Source organism: Micromesistius poutassou, assembly GCF_964030765.1.
Source record: "Micromesistius poutassou genome assembly, chromosome: 4".
NCBI classification, from domain to species: domain Eukaryota; kingdom Metazoa; phylum Chordata; class Actinopteri; order Gadiformes; family Gadidae; genus Micromesistius; species Micromesistius poutassou.
In genome coordinates, this window is record NC_140274.1 from 13657891 (window position 1) to 13678183 (window position 20293).

General features: G+C 45.2%; 2 protein-coding genes across 3 annotated transcripts; both read left to right on the plus strand.

The window, feature by feature from the left end:
- Positions 1-215: 215 nt before the first annotated feature.
- On the plus strand, positions 216-13505 carry LOC311342101 (cullin-3). Of its 2 annotated transcripts, none has more exons than XM_084466936.1 (16): positions 216-469; positions 3989-4186; positions 5505-5618; positions 5713-5873; positions 7390-7504; positions 7654-7882; positions 8084-8229; positions 8613-8789; positions 9091-9261; positions 9472-9579; positions 10113-10237; positions 10563-10659; positions 11075-11209; positions 11344-11530; positions 11908-12053; positions 12268-13505. In XM_084466936.1, exons 1-16 carry the CDS (start codon positions 407-409, stop codon positions 12397-12399), a joined length of 2304 nt encoding a protein of 767 aa, XP_084323062.1. In that variant the 5' UTR covers positions 216-406; the 3' UTR covers positions 12400-13505. The 2 variants fall into 2 exon arrangements, with proteins under 2 accessions (XP_084323062.1, XP_084323063.1); XM_084466937.1 differs by having other exon boundaries at positions 11078-11209.
- A 926-nt stretch (positions 13506-14431) lies between these two features.
- On the plus strand, positions 14432-19650 carry LOC311342620 (uncharacterized protein). The gene is made up of 7 exons (XM_084467479.1): positions 14432-14503; positions 14853-14884; positions 14983-15198; positions 15520-15915; positions 16267-16463; positions 17650-17824; positions 18493-19650. Exons 1-7 carry the CDS (start codon positions 14433-14435, stop codon positions 19197-19199), a joined length of 1794 nt encoding a protein of 597 aa, XP_084323605.1. The 5' UTR covers position 14432; the 3' UTR covers positions 19200-19650.
- The last annotated feature ends 643 nt before the right edge of the window (positions 19651-20293 follow it).

Sequence of the window (20293 nt, forward strand, 5' to 3'; positions counted from 1 at the left end):
ATATCAAAATACTGGAATCTTGTATAGTCTTGACGGCCTAAACATCTTGCTCTGTACTTTTTTGATTTATAAATTATTGTATTGCATTTTCAAATCATAATCACTTCCCTATTTATAATTACAATAACTATTTTGAAAATCATACATGTGTGCAAGTGCTGCTTTCTCGCGTGAGTTGATGTCCGGGAGCTCTGCGCAGTGAGAAGTGCAGGTAGTCCGCCATTGCTGTATGATGAGCGACTGAATTTGGCATATTGGCTGTCAACAATAAATTGCTTTGCGGGGACACGGACCTAAAAGGAGGGTCGATTGAAAGCCACATCGGCTGCTCCGTAGATAGTATAAGTCCCTGTCCCTTTTCGAATAACACTTTCATGTAAATAAGGAGTATAGTGACGAAGTTACCATGTCCACTCTCAGCAAAGGCGGTCCCAAGAAGGATACCAAGATGAGGATACGGGCCTTTCCTGTAAGTACACACCGCAATACGTGCTCCGTTTGCGGACAGCAGCTGACTCGATGGCCGTGGTCTCGGTTGCTTGCAAAATGCTAACATGTCTAACAGCTAACCAGTAAATACGGCAGGCAGAAAACCGTCAACAAAACGGCAGGCAGAAAACCCACCGTTGGTCAGTCTTTTGACTCGGGAGTAGACAGACAGTGTATGGTTTGCTAACTTTGTGACTCATCGCACACACACCCAGTGAAATGTGTCATGTTAGTCAACCTGCTTTAAGTTACTTCTTTCAATTAGCACAGCTAGCTCCGGGTTTTTTTTTACACCGCAAGTTTCACTCTTACTCGCTTCCCAGACAGTCAATGAATGAGAGTCCGCTCACAACACGTTTCCATTCCGTTCATGTAGTGAGTTCTCATCATGAACGTACGACACGTTTGCAACATAGTGTTTCAGAACATGTGTGTGGCTTAGCACAGTACCACAACCTCCGCCTACGTATTTTTATTACCTGTTAAAGTTGTGTTTACGCGGAAGTATGTTTGTATTTTTGCATTGTTTTTGATTAATCAAGGCGAAATGGTTCTACATGGCAGCGGCATTCGTTTCTTTTGTGTCTGAGTCATGCCTAGAGTTTTTCTAAATGAGATGACCTAGTTTCCTATACAATGTGGATTGTGGCCGGCAGTAACTTGTTGAATATACTAGTGCTCTCCCCTGACATGTTTGGTTGTTCATCTGACTGTAATATATTTTAGGTCTGTACTATATAAAAAAGAGCTGTGCTTAAGAGATGTGCCCCCTAAGAGGCCCAGCCCCTTTTTTTGTTGTTTACAGAGATATTGCCAATAGAGGATCGTTTTGACATATATGTGTTTGGGCTTGCCTGACGTGAAGGAGCCACCTGCTCTTCTACAGAATTGTGATTCACGTGTCCTTGTCTTCCTATAGTTGATATACCGGTACACAAAATACTGTTGACAAACAATGATGAATAAAAGGCCCTTACCTGTGCTCTCTTAATTACTGGTCAGTGAGGGGGATGAAACGTCACCGCTTCCGTTCTACAATGATTGATGTTAAACATGTTTAACCTGTGGTAACCTCTGCTTACTAACTAGATGGATACGCCCTGATATTTGCCATCATGTTGGGGCACTTGTTATCATACAAGATCCATTCTGTTTCTTTTCAACTGCCTTTTTATTTTCCTTTGTCACACACATTTTTTTTATAACAAGTAAACAGCAGTTACATTAAAACCCTGCCCACCAAAAGTGATGAAGAGCATTATGCCATTGACCAACCTGAGCGTCTACCAGACTCGGTAGGCCTATTAAAATTAATTGATTTTATGAGTAATAAACAACATCACACTGCAAAATTTTCATCTATTAAGAATTGTCATACTTTCTTATGATATATATGCTGGTCAGCGAGCTGGTCATTATTGCAAAATAAAACCTGAAGGGTGATTAAATTACACTATCCCACTGATTATACAGCTACTTACTAAAATCAATAATTTCACTCAAAGAAATAATGCTGCGTTCCAGGGACACTTTTTAGCCCGTAGGTTATGAGCTGGAACTGGGTGTACATCGATCTGGTACGAGTTCACGGGTAGTGAGTTGCGGGTTTGACTTCCGTTCCAGGGCACTTTCACGGGTAGAAGATTGTGAAAACACAGGTTACGGGATGCCTGGAATGCACCATAACCCCAAAGCGATTTCAATGCATTGATTGCTTTCACTCAGAAACATAGTCTGTTCGATTCTACGGTATAAACTGCGTCCTTAACAACCTAAACTCTAGTCTTTTTAAGATTAGTCCACTTGGCGTTAAACTAAACATTTCCATTAATGGAGAAGTGAAACAAGGTGAATGAGATTTCTTTGGGAATATTGATATTGACATTTCCTTCCTGCTGTGGATTTGCAGATTCATGTGATTCAGGTCCTTCAGAGTCTTTGATCAGAACTGCAACCATAGCAACGGTTTGTTATGTATAGCAGCGGTCTGCTTTTCCTAAAACTAACTGAACAGAGTATCCAGCATTCAACAAAGCCTTGTATTAATTCATATTTAGTTTTTTTAAATACATACATTTACATTTAAGAACTGGACTGTAGGTAAGCATGCACTAGTATTTAGTTAAGTATAGAACAACAGGGCAACAAACAAATACAATTGTTTGTTCTTGGTCCAGATGACAAAAGGATGGTAATCTTCATCCATTAGAAACGCAAATACAAACAGACCTCGTCTCTCTCTGGAATTTATTATCTGTATCCGACACAATCAATTTGATCAATAGGATATAATATAGAGAAATAGTGTTATTTCATGGTAACAAAAATAAGGCTAGTACAATAATGACTTTCTCTTTCCACACACTGCACCCTGTTTAGCATTGATCAGATGATGAAGGCTTAATTGTAGCTCATGTGGTAGTATTGATGTATAAGAAAAGATTAGGTGTAAAAAAGCGTGGCAAAATTGCACCCATAAATGATTGCAGCCAAATAGTAAAATATGACTATGATCTCAAAATATTATACTGGTTTGCCTTATTTGGTCTAAAATAATTAAAACAAATTATTGTTTATGTCTGAAGGCATACTTAGCTGTCATTATCAGTTGACTTGACATTGACTGACCTCCATAGAGATTATTAAGCAACCAATATCAAATATAAAACCACATGTAAGGATCTTTAATGCAGCATTGTGTAATTCTTGAATGGTATCCAACTGCAATTTTTTTCTCAACTTTCCCAAGGTAGAATTGTAGCGGTAGTGCTTATGGAACCCATGAAGCAGATTTAATTGTGGATGTGATATCCGTGGGGTCATTGTCCTGGAAAAATATATTTATTTCTCTCATTTATTTCTCTGCCCTTATGTGCAGAAACTCTGCCACTCTCATTTCAAGTCACAACACTAGATTTCGATACCATAACAAAGTATGGACATGATGGAATCCATGTACTGGCACATTTCTCTGTTATAAGTAGCCATTGTCAAAATAATGCAGCCTGTTTTATTATAAATTAAATATTAATTATAAATTAATATTACTTCAATATGATGTTATGTTGCTACACATTGGCAAAGATGTGAGTTGTGTGAAAGCAAAGAGAAGATGTAGTCTATGCTTTGGGAAGTGGAGGCAGCAATTAATCAGATGCTTGTTTTCACATTCTGGTACTGGGTATTTCCTCATCAGTTACTTCAGACTGAATGGAGGAGGGACTGCTTTAAATGTGAAGCAACACCAAACCACTACATAAAAGATGGCTAAAGTAATTCCACAAAACCTGTTTATTGCGGGTAAGAAAAGGAAAATCTTGATATGACTCAAATATCTTGCATTGCTATCGTTTTGTGATTACTTTTGGCTATTTGTTTCCTATCTCTGATTGAGAGGGGTGGAACGGCGAGTTATCTGGGGCAAAAATACTGCAAACAAGGACTATTTCTCACTTGTTTTTTGTTTTTCCCGCTTCTCTGCTTCTGGCCCCTGCTGCAGATGACCATGGACGAGAAGTATGTCAACAACATCTGGGACCTTCTGAAGAACGCCATCCAGGAGATCCAGAGGAAGAACAACAGTGGGCTGAGCTTTGAGGAGCTGTACAGGAACGCTTACACCATGGTGCTCCACAAGCACGGGGAGAAGCTCTACACAGGCCTGCGGGAAGTGGTGACGGAGCATCTCATCAACAAAGTAAGGCCACCACACATCAGTCCTCAAAGGATTTCCGTAGTGATATTTTACAAAGCAGGAACAGTAACACACATTGTTTTTCTCTTTTCCTGCTTGAAGATTAAACGGGACTCACATAGTTTGCAAAGCATGTTTTTGCTGGTGACGTGATGAATCAGGGCTAGGTATTCCAGTGATGAGAGATGTTGTTTAACTAGTTAGAACGTATGTCAGCTTGCAGTAAGAAGGTATTGGGTTCAAACCCTGCCGTGACTATGTTCACACCACTTACTTATAGCACGAGAATAAGTACGTTTGTCTTAAAATGTATGTATGCTACAAGGAATAGCTTATACAGTGTGATGCCCTGGACGCCAAACCCTGGCTTAGAACTGAAATCATAGGACAAACGAAACGCCAGTCACATTCCACAGGCGCGCCTCCCAAGTTCTAAAATATACAGAAACCACAGACTCCGATTACACGCTTGGCCCAGTCGCACCGCCACCTCTACACTACGCTTATACCTTACACCTGTGCCACCTTACCCTGGCCAGACAGAGCACAGTGAGGTGATGATGCATCACCACCACCATCACCTCCAGGTGTAGGAGGAGGAGGAGGAGGAGGCCGCCGTGCCCTTTTAGAATCTCAGTCCAGCGAGACGCGGCGTACACAGTGCTGAGTCACTCTGCAGTGCACTTCTTTATGTCTGTATGTGGAGAGGGAGAAAAGGCCACCCGATCATAAAAGTACAGCACGTATAAGAAAGAATGAAAGCAAGCAAGCAAGTTGGACTCGGGTCTTGCGCTCAGGGTATGTGTAGAGTCACACTATATTTCCCCTGTCGGAGCCGCTGGACAGTAATGGACTGAAAAAGGGCAATAACAGGAAGGGAAAGGTTGGCCTTGATGGCAGCTCGGAGTAGTAAATGTTGTCATAAAAAAATATATGAATCCTTCTAATGTATGGTAAAGGAGTCTAACCTGTTAAAGGGTTCACATCATGACAAAAGGTGACCTTTCTGAACTGGATTTGTGACGAGGCCATTTAAAAATGGTATTTAATGTCAGCCAACCATTCTCAATGTAAATATTATTTTTAGAATATAGTACAGCTAACTGGATGTCTGGAAGGGTACTTCATCTCACTCTGTGTGTGTGTGTGTGTGTGTGTGTGTGTGTGTGTGTGTGTGTGTGTGTGTGTGTGTGTGTGTGTGTGTGTGTGTGTGTGTGTGTGTGTGTGTGTGTGTGTGTGTGTGTGTGTGTGTGTGTGTGTTACAACTACATAGTGTAATAACATAAATAACAAAATAAATAACAAAATTCTTCCACTTAAGGTACGGGAAGATGTCCTCAACTCTCTGAACAATAACTTCCTCCAGACCTTAAACCAGGCCTGGAATGACCATCAGACGGCCATGGTTATGATCAGGGACATACTCATGTACATGGTGAGTGACAGTCGATGTGGAATCGAAACTCAAATAAAACCCTTGATAGTAATTGAGGCGCTCATTCTGTGGTTCCCGGTGTCCCTGTCCTCAGGACCGAGTGTACGTGCAGCAGAACAACGTAGAGAATGTGTACAACCTGGGCCTCATCATCTTCAGGGACCAGGTGGTGCGCTACGGCTGCATCCGAGACCACCTCCGGCAGACCCTGCTGGACATGATTGCACGCGAGAGGAAGGGCGAGGTGGTCGACAGGTGGGCAGAGAATCAGCTGGAGTATGGGATCAATGACGGCATCATTTGTTATTCAGTTGCCGGATGATGGTCTGTAGAAGTTACTAATCAGGCTTGGGGTGTATTTAGAAGTACCGAAGGCAGGATTCTTTAACGTCAAAAATACACACTCAACTTGCTATACATCTTTTTTACTTTGTCTAATGAAGTATTTAGGCTACTTGAAGCCGGCTCTGCCGTGTTCCACAAGATTTACAATAATGACTGCCTGCCCGGAACATCCCGACATCAAAACTGAGTGTATAGACGCACAGAGCTACTGTGGTGGTGTATAGAAATCATCCCATATGTCAATAGAAGTATATGTCATTTGTAAGTATATATATTTTTAAGTTAGAGGGGGTAAATGTCAGGAAGGTATGAAAAAATAGATACCGCCAAAGCCTATTCTTAATAGCAATTTATAAATCACTTGGCATATGGCTGTCAATAAATGCTTAATTACAGTGTAATTGTATTATTGTCGCATTGTATTATTACAAAAAAAAGCAGGCATTCATGCAAGTTCTTACACTTTGATATAGGCTAATTCGGCTGTGATGACCATGTGCATTTTAATCATGCTGTTGATGGTGGTGTCAACTGTACAAATTAGGGATGCACCGAAATGAAAATTCTTGGCCGAAACCGAAAACCGAAAATGAGGTAACCAAGGCCGAAAACCGAAAACCGAAATACCGAAATAAATTATTATGCCAATTATTAGTAGGCCTACCATTGCATTTATAGCTATGACTGTGTACTAATCTCACTAAAATCAAGGCATTGCAATTCAAAGAATAAATCAATTACAATTATTAAAAGTATAAAAATATTTATTTAGCACTGAAAAAACAACAACACCGTTTTCCGTTTTGCACTTTGCAGACGGTCCCTAAGCTCGCGGATGATAGCCGACAGCTCATAGAAGCTGTGGGCACTTTGCGGACGGTCCCTAAACTCGCGGCTGATAGCCGACAGCTCATAGAAGCTGTCTCATAGCGAGCCGTCGCTAAAGACGGCTCGTTTGGATGAAAACAAGGTTGTAGCTGATCCGTGGGTCTTTTTCAGATATATGGAAATATGCCCACACCGCAGACATGTTGGCACAGAGGCGCTTATCCAGACAAGCGTGTGCTGGCCGCGGTTTTTGTTTGCGTCATCACAATTTCCTGTTTCGGCCGCGTTGGTGATAAAAGTGTTTCGGCCGAAAAAATTTTCGTTGGCCGAAATTTCGGTGCATCCCTAGTACAAATGGTGGATGGATACCAGTACGGTCCTTCCACCGTAACCTCATCGAGCCCTCCTCCCCCTCAAAACCATTATTGTTGTTCACTTCAGTTTGGGACTCTTGTATATAATATAGGTGTCGACTGCTACTGTTCAGTTGTTGTGTGTGTGGCCTCCAGCAAGGTCAGAAGAACAGAAACCGTACGCTTTGCCATTTTGTTAGTGGCTATACATTACTGATCGTTTTTTTTTTTTGTCTGTCCTCCAGGGGCGCCATCAGGAACGCCTGCCAGATGTTAATGATCCTCGGGCTGGAGGGACGGTCTGTATACGAAGAAGACTTCGAGGCTCCCTTCCTAGAAATGTCTGCAGAGTTTTTCCAGGTTTGTGTGTCATTTTTTTTTTTTTTTTTATAAAAAAGAGATAAGCACATGACTCATACCTTCAAAGCACACAGATGGCCTTATTTAAAGCGCCCTGCTCATCACCTAGAACTCATCACATTTGCATATTTGCCTCCCTCCCCCGCCAGATGGAGAGCCAGAAGTTCCTGGCGGAGAACAGCGCCAGTGTTTACATTAAGAAGGTGGAGGCGCGCATCAACGAGGAGATAGAGCGAGTCATGCACTGCCTGGACAAGACGACGGAGGAGCCCATCGTCAAGGTGGTGGAGCGGGAGCTCATCTCCAAACACATGAAGACCATCGTGGAGATGGAGAACTCAGGCCTGGTCCACATGCTGAAGAACGGCAAGACGGAAGGTCGGTTCGGTGGAGCCTGGCCCACTTTTGTCAGATTTCCTAGATCCCCATGTGTCCTTGTTTATTGCAGTTGTCTCCCATTGTTTCTCATTATGAGTCATGACTTCAGGGCTGGCGTGATGTTCACAAAGAAGTTTCACATCAACATGTTTCCGTTGGATTCGCTTCTCGTCTATTAATACCAATGCAATCTGTGTGCAGACCTGGCGTGCATGTATAAGCTGTTCAGCAGGGTGCCTAATGGACTGAAAACCATGTGTGAGTGTATGAGCTCCTACCTCAGAGAGCAGGGAAAGGCTCTGGTGTCGGAGGAAGGAGAGGGCAAGAATCCTGTGGACTACATCCAGGTAAGGGATATTCTCCTGCCAAAGAAGTCTTATCTATAGCTGCTTTCACATAGATGTACAGCCCGCTATTAGAGCGCTATTCTCCCGACGGGCCGTATATGTGAACGACCAATCCTGACATTGGATATCCTGAAAAAAGACTACCCCTGAGGTAGTATTTTAGCCGGCGAAAAATGTTAATTACCTTATATGTGAATGAGCAGTAGAATGTCAGCATTTCACACCAGTTGAGTGGGCGTGTTGATGACTGAGCAACACCGATGACCGCATATTGGGCATCAAGTGTGAATAAATGGGAATGACCCTCACGGGCGAACCTCCTGATCTATCGTCACTCATTTTCTAACCCTATTGGATTTGTATTTCTTCTTTACTTTGGCCAGGGCCTGCTGGATCTGAAGACGCGCTTCGACCGCTTCCTCCAGGAGTCGTTCAACAATGACAGGCTCTTCAAACAGACCATCGCCGGGGACTTTGAGTACTTCCTCAACTTGAACTCCCGCTCGCCCGAGTACCTGTCCCTCTTCATCGACGACAAACTGAAGAAGGGAGTGAAAGGGGTGAGTGCTCTCCACTGGGAAACCTTCAGTCAACAGTTTGCGTCATTCTGTCACATTGTAAAGGTCTACGATATAGTAACACAACGGTAAGTTTCACAGTGCGGCAAATAACATGTGCGGTTGCAAATTATTATTATATTATATATATATGAGTGCGCTTACAAAGATAATATGCCTTTGGTTCCGAACTGTGGTTCAATGTTCAATCCCACGTTCCTGTCGATCTTCACGGTCCTGGAAGATATATTTGAAACATTCCGATGCATGTATTGCTTTGTGTCCTCACTCCAACTGTGTCCAGCTGACGGAACAGGAGGTGGAGTCTATCCTGGACAAGGCCATGGTGCTGTTCCGCTTCATGCAGGAGAAGGATGTGTTTGAGAGGTACTACAAGCAGCACCTGGCCCGCCGGCTGCTCACCAACAAGAGCGTCTCGGACGACTCTGAGAAGAACATGATCTCCAAGCTCAAGGTGAGGAGGAGAGGAAACCTGTGTGCCCTGGGACGTTAATGAGCCTATAGTCCGTAAACCACTTGGGTTTGAATTTTGCCACACAGATAGCAATAATGAACAATGATGGCTACATTCTTATTCCTGATGTTTTACATCCCGAGTGACATGTGTGAATGACCTTTCCTGTGCGACTAGCCTCCTCTCACTCAACCATTATCTTTGCCTCAGACGGAGTGCGGCTGTCAGTTCACCTCCAAGCTGGAGGGCATGTTCCGAGACATGAGCATCTCCAACACCACCATGGACGAGTTCAGGCAACATTTACAGACAACGGGGGTAAGAAAGCGCTTATCAGACTAAAGTATTGCATTGCAGCCCTTTCCTCTTTTTTTCCTCATCATAGCAGTTTTTGTTTCACCTGTGCTCCCTAGGCAGTGGTTGTTCCACGACTTGACATTTCAAGGAACTATATGAATCCCTCGTGCCTGTGAGTGCTCTGAACTGCTGGCACTGCAGTTCCGTGTTGCAGTGCGATACATAAGACAAGCTTTGACCTCCATCCGTTCCTAGTCCCTTTTATAACCAAGTCCTCACTCAAATGATTATGGTTATATACATAAAAAGCCCTGCAGGACGTAAGAGGCTAAACTTATGTTTTTGTTTTATTAGAAAAGCTAGAGCTTTTCTGCAGGGCTTGTCCCGGTTCAAGGTGCATGAGGATGTCTTTGAAATGGCTGCTCCCACTCCTCATGCCTCTCTACCCCGGGACAGGTTCCTATGGCGAGCTTTCAGACAAGCACTTATGTAGTGGACTGCAAGTCAGGAGCCGGTCCCAGGTGGTCATGAAATGTGTGTGTGTGTATGTTCAGGTGTCGTTGGGAGGAGTGGACCTGACAGTGCGGGTGCTGACCACGGGGTATTGGCCAACGCAGTCTGCGACGCCAAAGTGCAGTATCCCCCCGTCGCCACGACACGCGTTTGAAGTCTTCAGAAGGTCAGTCTGTTATCTAACCGCTGGCCGAAGAGATTTTTTTGGCAGCACGGACGTGACAAACAACTTTGTTTTTGTTAGATGCAAAGTGGCAATCAGGAAGTAATGAAATGGAAATGCATGCCCATTTGTGGGTTTTTGGTTTCAAAATAAAGGATAACCGCTCTTAATTGAATTTAATTCCAAATTAGTGAGCTACCTCGCTTCCCCACACAACTAGGATAATGGCTGTTCCCTCTGGGTCCTTATGTAGGAAGGTAACGATCCTCCCCATCCGTAGAGTGTATTTAGGATCAATGCCGTGCTAATGTTCTGTGTCATCGTGTAGGTTCTACCTTGCCAAGCACAGTGGCAGACAACTCACACTGCAGCATCACATGGGCTCTGCGGACCTCAACGCCACCTTCTATGGACCAATCAAAAAGGTGTGTGTCTGTCACCTCTGTAACGCCGTTTTCACATCGGGAAGATATGCACACCCACGTTAAGAAAAACAATGGATTCAATGGATTTACTCTTCAGTCAGAAAAGGGCAGTTTGTGGCATGGAACCACTCTAGCTTAAGGTTGAATAATAGATACAGGTACATTCAAGGACACTGGCTCTGTTGTCATTCTACACAAGATTGTCACTCTGTAGTGCTGTTGTGTCACATGGTGTACTCCACTTCTGATTCCTTTGTCAAATGTATTTTGGTGCGTATGCACAGTGTGTTAATAAAATGAGTCTAGCTATATTAAGCCGCCCGACATTCTTTCACACTTTCCCCACACGTTTAACAATCGGGAAATGACTCAAAAAAGACCATATGACTGAGTTAGCGTTTCCCATTTCCTCAAGGAGGACGGGTCAGAGGTCGGTGTGGGAGGTGCCCAGGTGACCGGCTCCAACACCAGGAAGCACATCCTACAGGTGTCCACCTTTCAGATGACCATCCTCATGCTGTTCAACAACCGAGACAAGTCCACGTTTGAGGTATGGGCGCTTTGACGCTTTGTTTGCATCCTGCCAGCACATCAGGGTTTGATCCTATGAACAGTATCGCTATCGATGTATGCAACCCCACGGCTTTACTGATGGCCTGGTGTTGCGTCCTCACGCCATTGCAGGAGATCCAGCAGGAGACAGACATCCCCGAGAGGGAGCTGGTGCGGGCGCTGCAGTCGCTGGCCTGCGGGAAGCCCACCCAGAGGGTGCTTACCAAGGAGCCCAAGTCCAAAGAGATCGAGAACGGCCACGCGTTTACAGTCAACGACCAGTTCACCTCCAAACTTCACAGAGTCAAGATCCAGACAGGTAGACTGGACTTCCACACAAAGTTGGACAGCTACAAAACATAAAAGACCTGCACATTCACATAACAGATACTAAAAGGAAAACAAGAGGACTAACTGCAGAGCCCTAACCCTAGCTATAGGTATCAGATCAAGTGTTTGTATATAAGCAATGATTATTTTTTCATAGTTTTTTGTTATACTGCATATGTGATAATATTTTGCAATTTTACAGACGCTTGCATAGGGTCTGATGTATGCACTAAAAATATAAGTATAAAGGTTTTACCACACCTGCTGTCATGGTAAAACAGCATATTTCATCACATGGAGCTCGGGGGTGTTAACAGTGTGTCAGGGTGTTGACCTCTCTTGTCGTGTTGTCATCGTGACTCCTAGTGGCGGCTAAACAGGGGGAGTCGGACCCTGAAAGGAAGGAGACGCGGCAGAAAGTGGACGATGACAGGAAACATGAGATCGAAGCCGCCATCGTCCGCATCATGAAGTCCAGAAAGAAGATGCAGCACAACGTACTGGTAGCAGAGGTCCGTAAACCCACTCTCTAGGCTCCACTTTGCAAAAGCCTTTGTTTGCATACGTTTACGAAAACTTATCCTGAAACGGCAACCATATCCTTTTGGAAATAATAATCGATGATCAATGACATCGTCATCATCAATTATTATCATCACAACAATAATTGTTCCGATATGAATACTGAATATGTGTTTTGTCTGCTTTCTCCTTCTCTCTTCCTAGGTCACGCAACAGTTGCGAGCACGATTCCTCCCTAGCCCTGTAGTCATCAAGAAGCGCATTGAAGGACTGATTGAGAGGGAATATTTAGCACGAACACCAGAGGACCGCAAAGTATATACCTATGTAGCATAAAAAGAATCAACTGACAAGTCAAGAGAAACTGAGAGCCTTTTCTTTTCTGTGGACTGCTATGTGGTTGAATGAACTCGAAAAAAGAGCTTTCATCATTGATTCTGGGAAACACTGAGAAGCTGTTTTATTTTTATTTGGGTTTTGTTCTCTTCCATTAAAAGTGTAAGCAAAACTTAATCAATCGACAGACCTGACAACTTTCCAACTGTGGTTTGATGCTATTGGCCCAGAGAGTTGAAGGTCGAGGTGATAAAGTTGCGTTGCAGTCATGTTTCTAATGTGGCCTTTTGAGACTATTGGTTCGGTGGGTCTGCCACTTAATCTACTTTTCTGTTGATGGAAGAGGAACAGGCAGAGTGAATATAAGAGATGTTGTCGAGGAAGGGGGCTTTTGTGGAGGCTGTGAAAATATACAAATTTCCCACCCACCCCACGTTTTAAATGTTGATGTTAGATGTGTTACATTTGTGTTTTTGTGGCACCACGATGGCTTTAGCAGGTTATCAACACGTTTTCACATTCTCCTTGGGGTTTTATTAAATTCAAGGAGAAAGTTGCACACCCGTACAGACCTGTGTTAAAATTGCATTGCAATACAATGTTGACTACTTCAAAGGAGATGGCTCAATTAATTTCGATTTTCCCAGTGATCATTTTTTTGTTTCTTTCCGTTTCTGGCTTAACAGAGTGTACCTCATGCAAGTCCAATATTTGATGCCAAATTCCAATCCAAATTCTTGCCACTTGTGGTGGTAGTGGGAGCTGTAGGTATATGGCATGCTTTCTGTCATACTGGGTCAATGGGGCTGGGGCTGCTAATAACCTATAAGTGGTGTGTGGTCTCCAATAACACCTACTCTGCTGGAATAATGGCTCCACAACGGCCCAGAAGATTCTCCTGTCTGGAACGTCCCCCGTCCCCGTCCCCCACTTTACAGAATTCAAATGGAACTTTTTTTTGCCATTCTCAGCTGCATTTGGAATGGATGGAACGAATCTAGCGCCATGTTTTAATGTGTACAAATTGTAAAATAATTGTTGTACTCACTGCAAAGGTGGAGTGTACAGGGCCTTGTTTTCATCATATTAAATGTAGAATAAATGAAGTCATGGAGTGCTTTTTGACCGAAGCATGAAGGAGAAGGCTATACGTTTGCAGTGTTAGGGCTAAAACAATTACATTTACAATTAAAGAAGATTCATGAGTTCTGGTAAAAAAAAAAAAAAAGTATAAGAATCCTGATTTGACCAGGATTCAGGAATCTATATGTAACACTTTTATTTTTTTAATACACACACAAAGTAGGCAATCGTCAGGGCTCCCTTGAAAAAGAGGCTAAAGGTCTCAATGGGACTCACCTGGATGAATAAAGGTTAAATAAAAATAAAAATAAATACAGTGTGGCTCGATATTTTCCATCATTTGTAGTATTATTGCCCTATGTGCCTATCTCATCCAACACTGACCTTGTGAAGAACAACACTGAAAATCAACTTTGACAGGACTTAATGCTCTCAAGGCATTATCAGATTATGTCCTAAATATTCTAGGTTTAGACCCCCCCATCCAGTCGTCCACTAACGTTAGATTTAAAATTCTGTTCAACCCTTCTGGGCTCTCCTTTGTCCTTTCATATTGTTAGACGGCTGCCATCTGCTGTTTTATTATAACCGGCTTTGGCTTTAAAACGACCAAAAAACACGTCCCGATTACACAGTTTGAATACCATCGCGTTTACTAGTCGGATTGCATGGCAATGAGAAAAGGCTGTGTGTTTTTGTTGATTGACCCATATGTAAATTGTTGCCGGGATAATAAACCTAACGGTGCGTGTTTGCCTGGTGACGTCAGCGGCCCAACTTGAGACGCCGCTCTGCGGTCTGGACTGAGGGGCGACGACCCAGCCTCCTGGGCTCTCTGGAAAACCTAATGGGATGCATTGTATTTCACGGGAGCCGCAGCAAAATGTTACTCGTCTCGCACCCTTGTGGGTTTTCCAAGGACGCCACTTAATGTCCCGTTCCCTCGGACGATGATACGAAGAGCGAGTTTGTTTGAGGAAGTTGAAGATGAGAACGTGGACTCGGGAGCCGAAACAGCCGAGTGAGTTAGCCGAGCGGTGGCTAACGCTAGCGAACTTTAGCAGTACGCTTTCATCCGTTTGTTGTGATTGTGTTTAGTGTCTCTGCATCAACGTTGCTTTGGTTATTCTGCCTTTTCGAAACGCAATGTCTCTGCTATAATAGTACAATAGTTGATCCTTTTCAGCATTATTTATCTTTTACACATTTGGCAACAAAGATACTGTGTTGTCATGGCGACCACGGCCAGTTTCCAAACCAACCACAAGATGGTGACAATATATGTTCCCTGCATTGTTTTTATTAAGGGATGCGTCTAATTTAATACCCTCTAGACCCTGCATAATACCCTATGATATTTTCCTCTTTAGATCAGATAGCAGTAAAATGCCATCATCCACCAGTAAGTATTGTTCCTTGCTTCTTAAATAAATCAAATCGATGGTAGGCAAATGTGCTTCATAGCTGTTTCTTTGATTGATTTACCCCCACCCCCTCCAGAAGAGCTGAGGGCCAGGCGGTTGAAAGAGCAGCAGCAGCAGGTGTTTCTGGTGAACCTCCACCTCCTGGCCAACCCCGGAGACTCTCTGCTCCTCCAGCACACCGCGGACCAACTGCTCCGCTGGCTCTGCCCTAGCCTCCGCATCTTCCATGTGTCCGAGAGGGCGTCTCCCCTCCACGAGTACTGCCGCCCGTCCCGTCTGGGCCCCCTGACAGGTAGTAGGGATCTGTTAGTCGTCTTGCTATTAAATAGAAAAAAATATATATGAATACGTTGATTATATAAATTACTTTTTTGTTTGTGCTATCTTCACATTTGCACACAAATGCAAAAAAAGAAAATATATGACTAATAAGGTCTATTAAATTAACAGTTCATGTGAATTTTTTTATAGCCAGCACAGTATATCTTTAAAGATATACACCTATATTGATAGAGATGCATCTATATTCGGAGGGCTGTCTTAACACAGATCAAACCTGACACCCTAGCAGCAGAGCTCGCGTTGAGCCGTGCCGTGTGTTTTGCGGCCGCAGGCTACCCTTCCCTGGCCGTCACCTTCTTCCTCCACGAGGTCTACGGCGAGGAGAGGATCCTGCGGGTCCTGGACTTCTTCCAGCGCCCTCCGTGGCAGTACCACCACACCGAGAGCTGCGGGAGCCAGGGCGGCGGCGTCCACATCACCTCGGGCAACACCCCGACCCATGCCCCGATGAGGCCCTACCTGCTGCCCAGCCGCGACTTCTACAGCCTGGGCGCGGGGATGCCCGTGTGGGGTGTGCGGCCGGTGCACTGCGGGGGCGAGACGCTGCGGGTGACGCTGTTCAGTGCGCACGACAACTACGAGGACCAGGTGCGGCTGTACGAGACGGTGCTGCAGCAGCGCGCCGAGGAGCAGAAGACGGGCTTCTGCTGGTTCACGCTGCACACGGGTAAGCCTCCGAGGAACAAAACCTTAGAGCAACAGGCACAATCCAACCAGTGCTACTCGCGACAAACGGAGCACTGACATTTTGAGATCATTGCTTATAGGTTTCCTAAAATCACTGTTACGTTTGGCATTAAGCACAGTGTCTGACATGGATGTAACTTCAGCAAAAATCTGCACACCAAATTCACTTTCAGTGACGTCAGATCAATTTCATTAGATGAGGAGGTAGGGGTTATGCATTTGCAAGAGTTCACAGGTAGGCTGCAGACTTTGGGGGTCGAACCCAGCATCTTTCGGCTGGGTAGTCGGAACCCTCATATCGTCTTCTATCTCCCCCCCCGCCCCCCCCCAGAACCAGGGCTGTGCCTGCAGCTGGCCATCAAGCAGCTGTCCCCGGGGGTCCGGGTGGAGCCCTGCTCCTCCGCCGTGCTGCAGTTCAGTGTGGAGGAGATCGGCCAGCTGGTACCCCTGCTCCCCAACCCCTGCACCCCCATCAGCACCAACCGCTGGCAGACAGAGGACCTGGATGGAAACAAGATCCTCTTTCAGGTATGCCCATCTTCAGAGCGGGGACAATTGGAGGAAGTAGGAGTCCTGTGATTTGTCAGGCCTATTTATCTCGAGACTTGGTTAAAGAGAGGAGTGAAGCAATGATCAATGTACACCGAGTCCTCTGACACAGTTCCCACATAAAGAACCAACTGAACACATAATAATACACTGTCAAAATACCCTGTCCATGTTCCCTTCCCCAGTCCAAAGGTAATGTGTTTGAATATTTGCCATTTAATAGAAATATGAAATATGTTGAGGTAACTTTCCATAATGTTGTTTGCTTATAAATGCTGGTTGTATAAATGCTAATGATCATCAATTATGAATAATCGTACACTCAACTCATCTCATCTGGTTTTAAAGGAACTATATATTAAAGTTGTATAGAGAGTAGACATTCCAGGAGTTCAGTTCTGTTACACTGTAATTTCGCATTTAACACACTTAGACACACTTAGTGTGTGTGTGTGTGTGTGTGTGTGTGTGTGTGTGTGTGTGTGTGTGTGTGTGTGTGTGTGTGTGTGTGTGTGTGTGTGTGTGTGTGTGTGTGTGTGTGTGTGTGTGTGCACTCGACATGACACAACAACAAGGTCTTCTTGATTTATGGCAGACAAAATGGTTAGTCGGGGGGTATTTGTCTCCTGTAGCCTGGGGTAGATCTAGCTAACCGGGAGAAGGTGGTGGCTTGGTGGTTAACACTGTTATTTTCTGGCGACATGCACAGTCGGAAATACCACATTTATTCTTCATTGTCTTCTCTGAAACAGCTGAATCTGAGGTGAGGGGATTTCTGTCCTAGGTTTGGTGGGTGGCCAACTTCAGAAGTGGGTAGAGTGTGAAACAGTAGTTTTAGATGTAATACATGGTACATGATGGCTTGAGGGGCTACACACTCTTTAATTTTCATCCTGGAATCTTTATTGACATCTAGTCAGATCTTTGGGTGAAGGAAATCTACATTCCGTGAAGCCATACCTAAAACAACACCATTAAAGTCGAGAAAGAAATGAAAATGACAGGAGCTTCATTTTCAATGAGACAAAGTAAATGCATGTTGCGTGCACACGGAACAAGGTAAACCAGCCATATGTGGGTGGTATGACAATCCTGTCAAAGTTGCTTACCGCGTTAATCTCCCAATCCGGAGGTGTAAATCATAATCCCTCCCTCTGTCATGCAGGTTAAAACCGCGGCCCTACCCCAGCGACCTCTGACCTCCGCCTTTGCACTGAGCTGCTCCAAAAGCTCCCTGCTCGGGCTGCAGCTGAGGGGCTCGGGCCACGTCTCCCCCACCTCCCCCACCAGCCAGAGCCCCGGCCTCACCGCCGCGCCGGCCCGGCCCGGCAGCAGGGCAGGTACGGCAACCAGTGACGCTGGTTGGTATACTGTGCAGCCTAGTCTGACTATTCAGACTTTATTTTGTTATATATTAATAATCCACAGCAGAAAATAGCTTTCCCCCTTCTTTCACCTCATGTTTGTTTCGACCAATCATTTTTCTGGAGGTGGGGCTCTGTAAGCGTGGAATTGGCTGACAGCGAAACACAAAATCGGCCAGCACCTGTACACTCTTCCCCGTGGAGACGAAGACAAGCTCAAATACTCGTCTACTACAGGGTTTTCCATCTCTCTCCATGCGCTTGAATTGAGCCGACAGTGTTTTAACCTGGGTCCAGTGAGCATTATTCTCAATCCATTGAAGCTTCATAAATCCTCGACAGAGAAAACGTTGTCTGCGACCTTGTAGATCGGAAGAATCGAGGCACGATCTATCAAAGTGCCAACAGCAATAATCCCCGCCTGACACAAGCTAGAGATTTATAGTAGGGTTAAAGTGGTAAACTTTACCCCCCCTCAATGCTCGATCAAGCCTGACAGCATATATTGGGGAGCGAGGCACATTGCTTTTATTTATCTGGTAGCTGATGTGAACATAACACCTATAACGCCTGACCACACCTATTATGAATCACGGTGCTTGATATACTGTTTGTTTTGTTGTTGTTCTATGTGATATCCGTAGGCCACCGGCTCTCCGCTGAGCAGTGCAGCGAGAAGCCGTATGGACGAGGAGCAGGAGCAGGAGCAGGAGCAGGAGGAGGAGGAGGAGGAGAGAGCCAGGTCCCGGACAGCTGCTGCAGCACACCTCCGGGGAGCTCCTGCTACTCCTCCCAGTGCAGTAGCCCCGCCCTGCACTCCTCCTCCAGCTCCTATCCCCACGACTCCCCCCTGCGCCCCTCCATCTCCCGCTCCCTCTCCCACCTCCTGCTGGAGGAGGAGCGGGCGGAGGAGCCCGAGACCAACGTGGACACGGGGGCTTCCGTCTCGCCGCTCCGCTCCCCCGACGCGGGAGGCGGACCGATGACCCGCTCTTCCTCCTGCTCCTCCTCCTCCTGTTCCTGCTCCTGTTCGGCGGAGCTGCAGCCGGAGAGGAGGCCCCCGGCCGTGGGCGCCTCCTCCGCCCTGGAGACTCTGGCCAGGGAGCTGAGTGAGTGCTTGCCCAAGTCACGCGCCACCCCCTCTCCGGGGCCTACCAGGACGTGGGGCCCCGCCGGGTCTCCAGGGACGCCGACGGCCAGGGAGGGGTACGCCCGCAGGACGCTCGGCGCTGGTCAGAGCCCCTCCAGGGGACCCCTGGTGGAGACGGGCAGGACTACGTCCGAGCTCAGTCACCACAAAGCCCAGGCGGCGGGACACGGCCACGAGCCCATGGACGAGTTCTTTATCTGAGTCCTGAGCGCTAGGTGAGGGGGGGGGGGGGCGGTGCCAGAAATATCAATGTGTGAATGAGTGAGTCATCCTCGTGAAATCGTTCCACGTGTTGGTGGGGAAGAGAGATGACCCCTCCACACTTTCCCTGAACTGAGGATATATATTTGAACACAAAAGCATTTGCCGCAGTGGAAGGACAAATGAGCAGAGCCCTGTGGTTACAGTTTAGCCACCAAGGATAGTTTTGACCATAACGTGTAGTTTTATGTAACGTGTACTTTGTTGGCCTTTAATATTGCCACATGTGGTGTCTAATGTTTCACTTTTTAGAAGTCATAATCATGTTGAATGTCTTGTGTTTTTTTTTGTGTATTTATATAGGTTCTTTACAAGCCTCTTCAGTGGGACAACGGTAGTCCTGGGAAAAGCTGGCAAGGAAGGAAATGTTTAAACTTATTTAACATAAGCCAATCATACTTTTTTATCCCGGTTGGTGTTGATCTTTTGGTTGAACCACAGATTTGATGATCTTGGTGTTATGAGGCCTTTGTGTCTAATATTGTGATATCTATACATATGCTAACCCCATGAAAGCACAGGAGACCTGTATCCTCTGTAGAAGGTTCTGCAGTAAGTCTGGTTACAACAGACTGAATCTCCTATCTCCCATTTGGCACTATGTACTGACTGCGGTTAGGTTTTTATCAATCTTAACATGTAATGATGTGTTCCTTTATAGTTGTTGCCAAAGAACATTACTGAAAGCGTCTATTACTGGTTAAGAATAAATATTTATTGGGTCTCTCATATGCAATTAAATGGTCTCAATGTTCAGGCTGTGAACGATTACGTTTAGTGCTTATTATCCAACCCCGTTCTTGGATGTGTATTTGAAGGCCTTCAACATCAATCTATTAACAGTGTTCAATAAAACAAGGCTGGAATATCGTGGAGGGCGGGGAGGGAATACCAAGGATTAGCAAAGAAGCAAGAAACTGGATTTGTAATGCCAAGGTGTTGACCAGCATTCTGCTAGGGTCAGGTCAATAGACAGATTATTCCAACACGTTTTACAGTAGGGGATTCATGCCAGGATTGGAACGGGAAAAGAG

Excerpts from the sequence above, each read along its gene's own strand:
- LOC311342620 (XM_084467479.1), top strand. The coding sequence starts at position 14,433 with ATGATACGAAGAGCGAGTTTGTTTGAGGAAGTTGAAGATGAGAACGTG. Across the intron at positions 14,885-14,982 it reads TAAAATGCCATCATCCACCA|AAGAGCTGAGGGCCAGGCGG; the intron begins GTAAGTATTGTT and ends CACCCCCTCCAG. Across the intron at positions 15,199-15,519 it reads CCGTCTGGGCCCCCTGACAG|GCTACCCTTCCCTGGCCGTC; the intron begins GTAGTAGGGATC and ends TTGCGGCCGCAG.
- LOC311342101 (XM_084466936.1), top strand. The coding sequence starts at position 407 with ATGTCCACTCTCAGCAAAGGCGGTCCCAAGAAGGATACCAAGATGAGG. Across the intron at positions 5,874-7,389 it reads AAGGGCGAGGTGGTCGACAG|GGGCGCCATCAGGAACGCCT; the intron begins GTGGGCAGAGAA and ends TCTGTCCTCCAG. Across the intron at positions 10,238-10,562 it reads GCGTTTGAAGTCTTCAGAAG|GTTCTACCTTGCCAAGCACA; the intron begins GTCAGTCTGTTA and ends GTCATCGTGTAG.